At 40.0% G+C, this 14,593-nt stretch overlaps 1 protein-coding gene across 1 annotated transcript in view; it reads right to left on the minus strand.

Moving 5' to 3' along the window:
- Positions 1 to 14,593, minus strand: part of LOC130412869 (NXPE family member 3-like) — a 17,870-nt gene continuing 3,277 nt past the window's right edge. The window contains exons 2-7 of the mRNA XM_056737661.1: positions 4,907 to 5,251; positions 4,353 to 4,765; positions 2,069 to 2,139; positions 1,771 to 1,974; positions 798 to 1,138; positions 1 to 195 (exon numbers count right to left, since the gene is read on the minus strand). Of these exons, the coding sequence (XP_056593639.1) occupies positions 1 to 195; positions 798 to 1,138; positions 1,771 to 1,974; positions 2,069 to 2,139; positions 4,353 to 4,765; positions 4,907 to 5,251 (1,569 nt within the window). The remainder of the gene's footprint in view (positions 196 to 797; positions 1,139 to 1,770; positions 1,975 to 2,068; positions 2,140 to 4,352; positions 4,766 to 4,906; positions 5,252 to 14,593) is intronic.

Consider the following 14,593-nt stretch of genomic DNA (forward strand, 5'->3'; position numbering starts at 1 on the left):
TTAAGGGCACACATATGAGAGCATCATATCAATCTGATCGCTGATGATAACAGGGACTGGATGAATATTTTCATGCGTGTAGTGACATGAAGTCATCTGCCAGACATCAAAGTAGATGACTCCATCAATATCACTAAATATCTCCCTCACCACTGTGTTCAACTGCATCCTGTACCATTCAATTCCATATTCAGTCTGTAACAAAAAAATTGTCATCACAAAAACTTACAAAAAGTGCTAGAGCTGAGAATCTAAATAGCATGATTAGGTAATTATTTTTATCTGAAGATTACCCAGCTTTAAGCTTTTAAAACTAAGCAGTTTAAGTAAATTAAACAATTTATTTAAAGAGGGCAATATTTCAAATTGTACAATTAGAGAGGTTCTTTTAAATAGATTGAGCAATAAATCAATGAGGAATTAGACTACATAAAAAGGAGTGGTGCTTGGTATTAAGGGAGTATGCAAAAAAAAGTACTTTTGGGATGTTATAGAAAATAATATTTATCTTAAAAAGTGTATTTGAATAAATGAACTGTCTGAACAAATTAATTGGCTAAAGCAATCCACACAATGTGAAATGATTCAGAGACATCTGTCTCCTGAATGCTACTGGACAAAAATTGTGTTTGCTCACAAAGTACATACACAATAATGTGAACTTCACACAGTATGAAAAAATAAAATATGAAAAACAGAGTTTGTAGTTATTCCCAGGCTCATATATTTTAACAGGCAATTGTCAACGCTGCTGAAATAATTAACAGAAACCCAACAAAAACTACAGTGTATTGTACCTTTGTGAATCCAGTGTTCCCAGACTTAATGATGACCGTAGTTTCTGGTGCACGCTTCAGTAGTCGAATCACTGCTTGACGAATATTGGCCATTCTATGTACAAAAAATGTCAATGGGTGCAAAACCAGGTGGGCAACTGTTGTGAATACAACAACTGTATGACGGCCACCGGTTATATAATCAATTTCATTGCTGAGATAATGCACATCAGCAGCTGGCATGATACGAAACCGAAGAGGAAATCCATGTGGCCTCCAGTGAATAATGATATTTTTTGTTAGCTCCACCGCCATCAGTGGTCCAACCTTGGGATCAGTCTGAAGATTCATTCCTTTTAGATCTAAATAACAAATTGGATTTCATATAAATATGTACTAAAACAATTCATTCATTCAAAGGCCGGGTCTTACAAAACATGTGGCTGACTATGCAAATTTGGGTTATTTTGGCTAAAAGAAAAGTCCCTGTACAGTTAACAACTTGTTAAAGCACGTAAAAGCACAAATATCAAAGATTAAAGTAATCTGAATGTCTTTGTTGGTAAATAAAGAAGTTCTAGAGTTATTGTTGTGTGTGAGAATTTATTTATCGAAATTTAACGAGAGCACTGAATTTAAATATTGTGACACATTTCCTTTAATATCGTCGGATCTGGATTTAAAAAATCTTTGAGTTGAAGAAAAGAAATCATATACCTCTGTGATAGAACGAGAGTGAGCCATTTTGGATGAACTTTTCCTTATAAATTCATACAGTAGCTATAGGTATAGTTCATGGATCATTCAGCACATTAAAGTTCCGTTTACACATTTAACATATAACAACATCCCTCTTAAAAAAAAACCTAACCCTCTCTTTCTCTCAACAGGTATCACTATATTGCTCCATGAACTCTCTGTAAGTTGCTTTGCATAAAAGCGTCAGCTAAATGATTAAATGTAAAAGTAAAATGAGTTATAAAAAGGGACTAGCCTGGCACTCTTCTTTGAAAAAACTCAAACCACTGTCTTGTGGTAGAGTCTCCCAACAGGTAAAGAACCTTGTTTTGAAGACAACCGGCCGTTTGTGAAGGACTAAACCTTCTAGTGTTACATACAAAAGACTTCCAGACATCTTGAAAATAGAATCCTGCAGGAACTGGTGTGGTCAGACCCGATCTGCATCTCTCTGCATCATCTAATGCATAGAAACAATATTTTCTAACAGGGTGTGCGATATGCAAAAGACTGTAATTACTTGAATAAACATGTTATGTCCACTCTGAACATACCAATGCCTGCAGTGTTGGGAACAACACTTATGATGTGTGAGTCTCCAGCAATACCAACATTTGTTAATTTGCTGTGAAGAAAATAGATACATATTAAAAGTCATAAATTTAAAAATTAAACTCAACATTTTAAACTTTAGAGTATACACACTAAAACACAGGTGGGTCATTCTCTTGAAACCACTGAAACATCAAGGCAGTAAAAACCTACATGGCAGTTCTCTACCTTTTTAGAGGAATTCATTATTGATGTATTTGATTGTTTTTCTGCTGAAAGTTCTGAATTGTGCATATATTTTGTAATTAAAAATTAAAACATTCTAAAAAAACAATTGGATCTTCTTCTAGATGTTTTTGTAATGACAAAAAAAGTAATTGGCAGAGTATTTACAGTATATATAAAAAAATTAAGAATTCTCATCCTCCCTATCATTTTAAAGGACTGCTTGCGCAGACACACTTAAAGGAGCCAGTCTTTTGCTGTTTTTGAGGCTTTGGTTATGTTTTTGGGGATTTTAACAATGGATGTTAATGTTTCTAATTAAAAAAAACACATTATATTTCAAGTCTATTGTTCACCGCTGTTCCTCTTCTAACATAACGCCAGGTTTTCTTCCGTTCTATATAAAGTCCCTCCTTCCAAAAAGCTCTGATTGATAAAGCTGACCAGGTCTGTTGTCTGCACTTCATGTATTCATGAACTTTGGCTTTTGGCAATTAACTGTAACAATGACATCAACTTCAGTTCATCAGTTAAAAACATGCGGATCGATTGAAGTGTAATGGAGGTCTGCTAGTGCATGTGCAAACGTCAATCTTTGTTAGAGATCTAAATTTTTTCCCACTATGGCGAGGGAAATGACACCGGACCGATTGGTGTCAAACCGGTTATATTATTTAATACCAATAAAAGAAGCGTTAGTTTTGCCTTTTTATGTTGGACCCCGAGTTGGATAATAAAATGAGCAGATTGACAAGGAGACAATTGCAAGCAGGACTACAAAAGGACATTTCATAGAAGTGTTTAAGAGGTATGCACGCACACAAACACAATATCAGTGAATTACACAGAACAGCTTTCACAGCCGATATTAAAGTCATGGAAGATGTTATTTGACCATTGGCTATCTTAGAATGTGTGTAGCTGAATTCTTATTACCAGCTGTGGCACTGTGATGAAAGTGAAAGAAGATTAGCGTGCAGCTCATAAAATCTTTACGATCTCTGATCACCAAACAATACTCCAGCAGCTCTTCTCTAAAGAAGGCCTTGCCCATTTTTTGTTGTATTCCTTTGGGCCGAGGTTATTAAAAGCACTTGGAATCGTGACATCATGTACCAGGGAAGTAGAGGGCTGTAGTCCGATTCCAGCCATTCTCTGTAGTCCTCGAAAAGCGAATTCTGTTAATGACAATATTTCGCTTGGCACTGAACCTTAAGCTTTATCATTTTGTAGGTATTGTTTATGCCCTAACAGCAACATTACACACTAAATGAAATGGGGAATGGGACCTTTAAGATTTGAGTTTCATTTTATCTGAAGAAACAGATCTATCAGCACCTTTCAAATGGCTGCCGGGTCAGAGGGATGGTAAAGCCTCAGGTTGTTCCAAACCTGCGTAAATGTGATTGTCTACTGCCAAAGTAGGAACAATAAATGCTATGGGAGTAATAAAGGCAGATCTGTTTGGTTACTGACGTTCTTCCAAATATCTGTTTTTAAGCAACAAAAAAAAATTACAGGTTTGGAAAAATCTGGGGGGTGAATGAATGATAACCGAATTTGCATATTTGGGTGCACTTTCCCTTAAACAGATTACTTTAGTTTTTTTAGTTAAAAGCATAATGTTCTCATTACACTGTGTGTGTACACAACTTTTTTTATTCCCAATACAGGTCGTTCTCTGCATTTAAAGGTGCCATGTGTGCGATTATTTAAATAACTTTGTCTTACAGAGGTGTGTACAGTATAAAGACCTTACATCATGAAGCGTTATGTTTTATTACCTGAGAATAAGCTATTTCCATCTACATACACCACAATTTCCCTTTAAACTTCCAATTAAAATGAATGGGTGCTAACATTTTCTTGTGATGAAACAGACATATGAAAAATAGTCATGAGACATGCGAACCAGTTATATTTTAAGTTATCATTGTGCTGCCATATTTCTATTAACTGCAGTGATCTACACTCAAAATAAGCTTAATTTACAAATCAATACAAATGCACAAAATATGTGTGTTAAAGGTGTTTGAGGGACTGCCACAAGCTTCCATTTACCTTGCAAAAAGGTGACTCTCAAAAGGAGTGAAATGATTTTCCATCAATCCATATGAATGATACACCCAGTAGTCACAGGAAAGTTGTTTTGGTCTGTCACACTGCCACACCGTTTCTGTTTTCACATCCTTATACTCACAGCAGCAGTTGCCTTTACTCCAACTTCGAAGAGAGCCCCATTTAAGATTACAATCTACTTCTTCACGTATCTTGACTCCATTGGGTCCTGGTCCTTCAAAGTAACCGATATAGTTGCTGCGTGGGAAAGTCTCCCAGTACTTTTTAAGAATCCATACAACTTCACTGGAGAGCATCAGACGTACAGACACTTGTGCTTGTCCTTCCCATGGTAACAGAAGATCAACAGTATATGTTCCATTACGATGATCAATAACTTCTCCATAAACACTTGCCTTCAAGTAAATGCATCATAATAATAAATGAATACATTATTTTATTTGCTCTATAAGCAAATACATGTAGATAAAACACTATGTTATTATAAACATTCTAGACAGTAATATATTCAAACTCAAGTGTACTTAGAAACGTACCTTTAATTTTAAGTTGAATAGCTTTACTTGGAAAAAGTCACCTCCATATGTTTTCAAGTTCTTGATGTGATCTCTGGCTGTGATGGTAACACGGATCTTATCGCCTATTTTGTAAGTGTCATTGAGTCTTACAATAGAGAATGTTGTGTAGACTGGACTCGTGGTCAGATTCAGTTGAGTGATTTCATGATCTGGACCAGGCCAGTCAAAAGCCTTCTGTAGTCTATCCCACTCCTCCTGACTGATTCCCATGTCAAACGCTGATATTCCAGATGATGCATTTGGGCGAGCAGCTTTAGGACTGGGGGGACCATATCTTCTCATCGTTGGCAATCTCGGTAAAACCTATTAAAGACACCAGAACAGAAACAACAGGTCAGGCAGGTGCTTGATTTTAACAGCAATTAACAATCATTAGTAAATATCAAATCCATGTCCCACCCAAAAAAACTCAAAGCAAATGTTTGTATTCGGATGTGTGAGTGCATCTCTCCATGTATGTACTTAATATTTGCAGAATAATTAGAGGATAACATTGTGAAGCAGTGAAGGAAGAATCATGTATTGTGTTCGTCTTGTCTGCTGTTGAGCAGTTGTGTCCCACTAACTTCACATCTGTGATATTACAACAATGGATGTTGGTACACTTGAAGAAAAGAGGGGTTTTATTCGAAGAACTACATGTGTGTAAAGGTAATTGCTGGTGATCCAATAGCACATTGCATGCTGAGGTCATTTAATATTTACTGTTCATAGGAATATTTTTTAAATGATTTAGTATATTTATAAAGTTGAATTATCGACACCATTTATAAGCATGCTAATATTAGGCATAATTATTGAAACCCCTTTCTAACCCTGCCTATAGGTATGAATAGGGCAGGTATTTATCAAACCTGTTCTGAGACACAAACCTTATTTGACAAACACAATTCAGATAATGTTCTTGTGTTGGAACAAGTTTATCAAAAAAAGAGTTTTAAGTGCACCACACAAACAACTTCACAAAATCGAAACACGAGTTCCTATTGGGCAAAGCGAATTAATAAAAGTTGTTTGGGTCGATAAAACCAATTTATGTATAATGCATGTACCAGTTTTATTAGAATAAATGGTTTGTTCATTTTATTATTCATATTACGTTGGTAATAGGAAAGATTTTAAGGTGTTGGTGATTATCAAAGCATAAACAAGCAGTTATCATTTATTTATTTGCATATAATTAAATATATTTTCCTGTGACTTTTATTTAAAATCTTAACTGACCTTTTTTTTCACTCCTTTTTGTTTAATACATTTTTCTGTACATTTAAACATATTTGTCATGTATTTTATCGATAACTTACCAAATATGATGACACCAAAAGGAAACATACCAGCAGAAGCACGGAAACACGTTGTCCAAACCTGGGAACTAATGATACACGCAAATCTTGAATCGGTGCATTTCGGCCATTAATATGAACATTCAATAACGATTTTCATGAACTACTGGTTGTTTACCTAATAAATGTTGTTTCTTCGTGGTTGGTATGACCATAGCTATACGTTTTCAGTTGCTGGAACAGTTAAGAATGTTTTATTCTGCCTTGAACCCGTTCGTTGCCCCGTCAGACTGATCTGAGAAGGGGCGGAGTTTGCGTTGAGTTTGATGTATGATGAGAAGACTGGGATTGAATAGGGTCTGTCAACTTTGTCACTAATAAATTATTACGAAATATAAAATAGAGGACTGCTGGACGCAAAGCATAAGGTTTGTATTTGATTCGTTTTGTTTTCGTTGAAAAGAAAGTTAACAAAGATAAAAAAGATTTCTAAATCTTTCCAAATCAATATAAGGGTATTATAAAAAGAGATATAAATAGTTTATGCTTAACAGGATAAACTTTCCCGTTTCCCAGCCTGCATTTGAGCATTTATTTAATAGTGAATTAATGTCAAAGTTGACTGTCACATTTTGTTTTGTTTTTGCTAATTGATTCAACAATATTGCAACATAGCAAAAACAGCATACAAATGTGATCACATGAGCCTCCAGGAAGAAGAGATTGGCACCATTCTGAATAATAATGAGTAAAACAACTGCTGCAATGTACACATGAAATACTCGATATCAAAATAAATGGGACCTGACAATATAATTTTGTAGTGAAAAGTAGTGTTACATTTTTTTGGGGGGGGAAACTCGAGAGTTATGTATTTTTAAAACTGCTTTTTATCTCATTAATTAGAAACACCACATTAATTAACGTTATATTTTTGCAATTGATAAGTGTGTCCCATCGGGTTAGACAATTCTTAATGCTCACTTGGGATCTGGGGCGCATTATAAAGTTAGGACAATTCCAAGGCCCATGAATTACAGAGGCCCAAAAATATGTAAAAACTAATATAAAATGATCAAACCATCATCATTCATTATGTATTTTTATATCATAATACAATTTATGATCTCTTTGTTTTGGGCAGTAAAAGTTAAAAATCCCGATTAACCAAAAAGCAATAACGTCTATATTGACCGACCTCCCCCCTGTATCTGCATGAAATTGTTTGGTTCTTCCTTAACGCTCTCAATGACGTTGTTTAGTTGTAGGCCGTAGATGCGCCAAAACTAAAGTGACCACAATGTTGCCTAGTAACGTCAAATCAAAATCTGCACCAAGAAAGGTGGGTAGCCTATAGCAGTGGTTCTCAACTCTGGCCCATGAGATCCGCTTTCCTGCCGAGTTTAGCACCAACTCTGATAAAACACCTTAAAATGCTAATCAGTGACTTCAGGAACAGACGCGTTCAACTTAATGTTGGTCTGCGCAGATTGTTTGGCATATCGCAGTAAAGTACCGCGAGAGCGATTAAAATGCGCACCGCGCAATCTGCAATTGAATCTCTTTTGCGGTACTTAAACGTCATACGATGATAGATTTGCGATGCGCCGCATTAAGTTGAACTCATCTATTCTAAAGACGCTGATTAGCTTCTTCGGGTGTTTTATATCAGAGTTGGGGGATAAACTCTGCAGGAAACTGGATTTCACGGGCCAGAGTTGAGAACCACTGGCCTATTGTCTGTGAGTGGTATTAACCTGTTGGCTTAATCTCCATAGTGAAAGTTAGCTAGCAACAGACTAGTGTTAACCTACATTTAATCACCATTTAATCAGTGCAGGGAAACGTTTAGCAGTATAATGACCCTGGTGTGGAAATTCCACTTCACATGTCCACTTTATGCTCTTGTTGGCAAAAAATCTGCAGTTTTCATTGTTTTTAGAGGGTGATGCTAATTTTTAAGTTTCTTCGATATTCTTTTTTTAAATCTTTCATTAATAATTATAATAATTATTATTTTGTTAATGTAGTAGACTAGGCGGGGCGAGACCGTGGTTCGAGTCCGGTGAGTAATTGTGAATTAGCGCCAGCTGTGCGCACACCGGGCTCGAATCACGTAGGAGATGGGAGCATAAAAGGAACGAGCGACCGGACCGTCGATGAGAGAGGACCGGGCCCGAACTTATGTTATGTTTGTATTTATATTAAGTTTTGTTCGCCGGCGGTCGTCCGTGAGGGGCCGCCGGCTGTAATATTGCTTTATTAAATGTTTAAATGTTTGCCGGTTCCCGACTCCTTCCTTCCATAGTATTGAGATGTGTTACATTGGTGCCGAAACCCGGGAGGAAGGAGAGACATGCTGTCGGAGAGTCCTCGCCGCCGAGTGGCCTCGCGGTGCCGGAGAGTTCGGGCAGCGCGGACGAAGGGCGTCCGCCAGTGGCTGCCCGAAGCGGAAGTGCACAGTGCGGCCACCGTCAAAACTTCGGTGGAACGGCGACCTTTGCTGCCGCGCCCCTGGGTCGAGGTGGGGTGGCTTTCGTCCAAGTGGGAGCGGGGGGGTTGCCGCCGTCCGCCAGAGGCCGGAGCCTGTGTCCGTCCCCCGAGGGGGAGGAGCAGGGGGCGGAAGTGCCGGGTGAGCCACCGCCTGCCAGAGGCCGGAGCCTGCGTCCGTTCGCCCAATGGGGAGGAACAGGGGACGGGGAACCCGCCCCGACTCCCGGATAAAGGAGGAGCCACCGCCGGCCGCCAGGGGACGGACGGTCGAGCCGTCCACCGAAGCCCCAGGGCCACCGCAAGGCACCGCGAAGGAGAGTACTCCGGCTGGTTGAGGAACGAGCGGCAGCATGTCGGGGAACCGGATTTTTTTTTTCCTCTCTCCCCTCTCTCTTTCCGGTCGCTCCGAGGGCTCCCGTCTCCGTTGTCTCGTCTCGTCGCTGCATACCCCCCACCCCACCCCCCCCGAGGGAGGGGGAGGGAGCTTGCACAGTCGCGGGGGTACCCCCCGGCCTGTGAGGGGTGATGGGGGTATGTAGTAGAGTAGGCGGGGCGAGACCGTGGTTCGAGTCCGGTGAGTAATTGTGAATTAGCGCCAGCTGTGCGCACACCGGGCTCGAATCACGTAGGAGATGGGAGCATAAAAGGAACGAGCGACCGGACCGTCGATGAGAGAGGACCGGGCCCGAACTTATGTTATGTTTGTATTTATATTATGTTTTGTTCGCCGGCGGTCGTCCGTGAGGGGCCGCCGGCTGTTATATTGCTTTATTAAATGTTTAAATGTTTGCCGGTTCCCGACTCCTTCCTTCAATAGTATTGAGATGTGTTACAGTTAACAATAAAAATACATTGAGACTAAGATAGCCTTCAGCACATTTTTATGGTTGCTTTTAATTTGCATCAAATTGTCAACTGCATACTAGACTTCCATGCATGTGCAAATCAACAGCAGTAAATATTGTGCTAGTACTAGTATTGAACCACAACAAGCAAGACAGTTGCATGCCTTTTATAAGAGTTATGAAAAGCTTTGGATGGGACAGTAAGGTCCTAGAGATGGTGACAGACGTGCAGTCATATAATAACTGAACTGTCACATACTGTAATGCAAGTGAACAAAAAAGCTTTTTTCCATTTATATATTTTTTGTCTCTGTTGTAAAGAGAGGAAACAAATATAAACACACTACCCATGACACTACATGTTAAAAATGAGATACTTTTTAAGCACTTGTTATCCTGATTTATACTGCAACATCGTCTGACAAAGTCACAGTACATCGACATAATTGAGTGGTTGTTATTTTTACCCTGTAGTGCACTGCCTCCGCCAAAAAACTTTGTTCATGTTAGTGAAGCCAAACAAACAGTCAGTAGCAGTGACAGGTTGATGAATCACCCAAGTTTCAGTACACTGAATGCTTAGCTTAGCATTTTTGCGTTTGTATTTTCTTCTAATTACACAATTAGTTTAGGTTAATATAAATATATTTATGACAATAGAGAATTTGAGTTTAATTGAATTGGGGGAGACAACCCTCGGATGGAGGGGGAGGTGTCCTCTCCATCCCCCCGGGATTTACGTCCATGGCGAAGACCACAAGTGGCGAAGTCCCAAACTACATATTGTCATACTATATAGTAGCCAAAAAGCAGTAGGCGAAAGAAAAGTATGTCCCAAACCTCAGATTTCTTTAAACAAATTTTGGCCTGGTGCACTGTTTCTCGCGAGATTTGGACATGTATATACTACTGTGGCGTCCGAAACCGCCTACTTACCTACTATATAGTATGTGAAAACAATAAAGTATGTCCCAAACCTCAGTATTAATATAAGAGTAGATGAGAAATTCCAGGATGGCTAACTGGTTACGCCCACATTCTGAAGCACCCAGCGACGGATACTTGGGATACTACTTTTTCCCATGAGCCCACGGGAATTGATAAGTTCAAACAGGAGCATGGCGGGGAACTGCGAGGCAGGTGTTGGTACACGATCTGTCCGCACATGTGCATAACGACGTTATAGAAAACGTGCCTGCCCAAATGAAAATTCTGTTTTGCAAGGATTTACGACACTGCATGATCTGTTCCACGCTTGCGCACATTTGTACAACAAGATTTTCATTCAATTACAGCGAAAGAAAATTGAAGTTTGCCCTTTAATAAAGGTTCACATTTCCACCTATACATCTAAAGTGAACTAATTCATTGAAAAAAATCTTAGTATGAATAATCATCACAGTTAACCCAGTCTAACGCAGTTTCGTTCCCATTGTGTGCGTCCGCTGAGTCATGTGTTAATAGTTGCTTTTGTTTCACGTGTTATTGGGAGATATTGGAAGGCGTGTCCTGCCGAATTCAATTGCTAGACTAAACAGGTATATACAGTAAGTACAACTAACCACCGCGTGCAGCCCTCATCACGTGAAGACCAAAGAGAGTAAAGACCATCGACTCTACCTGTGCGACTCCACCAAACAAGGACACCGACAAGGCACTTGAGTATTACTGTTTTGCACTTATACTATTGCACCTTATTTATTCTCTTTATTCTCTTTTCTTTATTTGTCTTGTACATTCCTTCATTTTTCACTATGTGTTTTCAAATCCACTCTGTCATTTCAACTCGTGCCTAGCCAACATCTCGCTCTGGATGAAAGGCCATCACCTATAGCTGAACCTTCCAAAAACAGAACTGCTTGTAACCCCAGCTAATACAAAGACTTATCACAACCTTTCCATTCAACTGGGCTCATCAACCATCACACCTTCCAGAAAGGCACGAAACCAAGGAGGTGTGATCGATGATCAGCTCAACTTCACGGATCAAGTTGCCAGCACCCCCCGGTCCTGTAGATTCATCCTCTACAACGAATAGGAGATCTCAATTATGAGGTAGTACGATCGGACAGGAGCGGGGCACATAAGATTTTTCACCTCAACCTCCTCAAAAAGTGGAGTTAGGGGATGTAACAAAGCTCAATAAAATGGAAGGAAGGAGGCGGGAACCGGCAGACATTAAAAACAAAATTTTAATATAAATAATAACAGCCGGCGGCCCCTCACGGACGACCGCCGGCGAAATAACATAAACAACAAATATAAATATAAATACAAACGTATAACATAAGTTCGGGCCCGGTCCTCTCTCTTCGACGGTCCGGTCGCTCGTTCCTTTTATATGCTCCCATCTCCTACGTGATTCGAGGCCGGTGTGCTTACAGCTGGCGCTAATTCACAATTACTCACCGGACTCGAACCACGGTCTCGCCCCGCCTACTCTACTACAGGGGAACACTGTGATGTTGGCGACAACAGTTAGTAGAGTAGATGATCTCGGGCCAGAAGTGAACACCAAAGTGCAGTCCCTCGCTCTGGCTCCAGGGGGAGATCATCTCTCGTTCTCCCAAGTCACGGATGTTGCGAAATGTTTTGCGGATGTTTTTCCGCCCCTGCCCGGCCGCATGGATCTCATAGAGCACCACATTGAGACCAAACCGGGTGTGGTAGTCCGCAGTCATCCATATAGGCTACCTGAGCACAAAAAAATTGTGGTTCAGAGGGAATTAGAGGCTATGCTGGACATGGGAGTAATAGGAGAGTCCAATAGTGACTGGGCGAGCCCGATAGTTTTAGTACCTAAAACCGACGGCTCGGTCCGGTTCTGTGTGGCCTATCGAAAGGTGAATGCTGTATCGAAGTTCGATGCATATCCAATGCCACGAATTGACAAATTACTTTACCGGCTAGGGACGGCTCGTTTTTATTCGACATTGGATCTGACGAAAGGCTATTGGCAGATCCCTCTATCTCCCTTATCCAAAGAGAATACAAACTTTACTACGCCGTTCCGATTACATCAATTCGTGACGCTTCCATTCGGCTTATTCAGAGCCCCGGCTACCTTTCAGTGTCTCGTGGACAGTGTACTCCGACCTCACGCGAAATATGCCGCGGCGTACCTGGATGATATCATCATATACAGTAATGATTGGCAGCAGCATATGCAGCACTTGAGAGCGGTTCTGAGTTCGATGAGGGGTGCGGGGCTGACGGCTCACCCGAAGAAGTGTGCGGTTGGCCGAGTAGAGGTAAGGTATCTGGGCTTCCACTTGGGTCAGGGGGATGTGCGTCCCCAAATTGATAAGACGGCCGCAATTGCAACTTCCCTGTGACCCAAGACCAAAACGGGGATGCGGCAGTTCCTGGGGCTGGCGGGATATTCTAGACGGTTTGTATCGCATTATTCGGACCTCACCAGCCCGCTGACTGACCTCACTAAAAAGGGGGCACCAGATACCGTCCATGGATGCAGCAGTGCCAGCAGGGGTTTACCCAGGTGAAGGCTCCTCTATGTGGCGGGACGTTATTGCACTCTCCCGATTTTTTACTTCCCTTTCTGTTACGGACTGATGCGTCGGACAGGGGCATGGGCGCAGTCCTGTTCCAGGAGATAGAGGGGGAGGAACGTCCGGTGCTGTACATCAGTCGCAAGCTCTCACAGAGGGAGACGAAGTACAGCAGCATCGAGAAGGAATGCGATCCGGTGGGCGGTCCTCATCCTCCGATATTATCTCCTGGGGCGTGAGTTCACGCTCTGTTCGGACTATATATTTATTTTATATATATTATTTTATATATTTGAATTAAGTTTAGCCTAATCATAGTAATTAAACTGATGTAGGTAGTTCCACTGTGAACTTATTATAAACTACTGTGGTAGATTTGGTCTACAATCATCTGATTTGTTGTAATGTAGTGTTATTTCTGTTCAATATTTAAATTTGCAGATGTCTACTTTAATCTTGCAATACACATGGAACCAAAACCCAAAACCAACACCAAATCCTGTAAAATGTACAGTAAATTACTGGCAGCAGGGTTGCCAGCCAGTTACTGTAAATTTTACAGCCACAGTACTGTAATTTAATTTACAGGCATTTACTGTAATTGCAGAATACAGCAAAACTGTAATTTTGAATAACAACAGTATAATGCTGTATTTTTTACAGCAAATTGCTTGATTTAAATTTACTGTATTTAGAAGAAATACATAAATCACTGTTTATCCACTATGTTTTGCATACTGGATATACAGTGTTTAATTTTTTTTAATTGATACAAAAATACATTACAGACTAATTTTGTTCCTTGTTGTACATGAAATATTTTTATTCAGTTACAACTTCATAGTAGCCAACGTGGCTCTTTAAACAATGAATGTTTAAACATTCATGTTTAAACAACACGTTAACCAACATAACCATCATGTAACAACATAGCAAAACAACGCCCAAGTGAGTCTGTAAAACGGTCCACATCTTGATCCATCAGAGCACAACAAGTAGCTAGACCTATGGAAGAGAATAAAGAGAATAATGTTAGATATTCAATTTATATTCAGAGAAAAATAGAGGACAACATATACAGTCAGGGACAGAGAATAATAAAATGATCTAGTTCAATGATGAGATCTGTTTGTGTGTGTGAGTGTGCGTGCGTGCTTCTTACTTTTCATCGATTACGCTGAAAATTCATCATTGTGTTTAGAAGAGCTGCAACATGTGGGTTCTCTGCAACCTGTTTCTTCTGTATCCTGGCATTTTAGATGACGCTTCTTCTTGTTCCACTCTCTGGATTAACATCTACAAAGAGTCAGGGAAAACTAAATGTTATATATTAAATGTACAAAATATATTATATTAAAACACATGAATTAAATCATCAGCTTGCTAGTGTTAAATAGGGGAGACTTCTAAATAACTTGCCCTAAAAAATCCATCTCTCCTTGAGAACTATTGTTTTAAAGGTCTTAACAGGTATATAACATTAACATATCTATAAATGCAGGTAAGGAAGTTGTT

The sequence above is a fragment of the Triplophysa dalaica genome, chromosome 23 (assembly GCF_015846415.1).
Source record: "Triplophysa dalaica isolate WHDGS20190420 chromosome 23, ASM1584641v1, whole genome shotgun sequence".
NCBI classification, from domain to species: domain Eukaryota; kingdom Metazoa; phylum Chordata; class Actinopteri; order Cypriniformes; family Nemacheilidae; genus Triplophysa; species Triplophysa dalaica.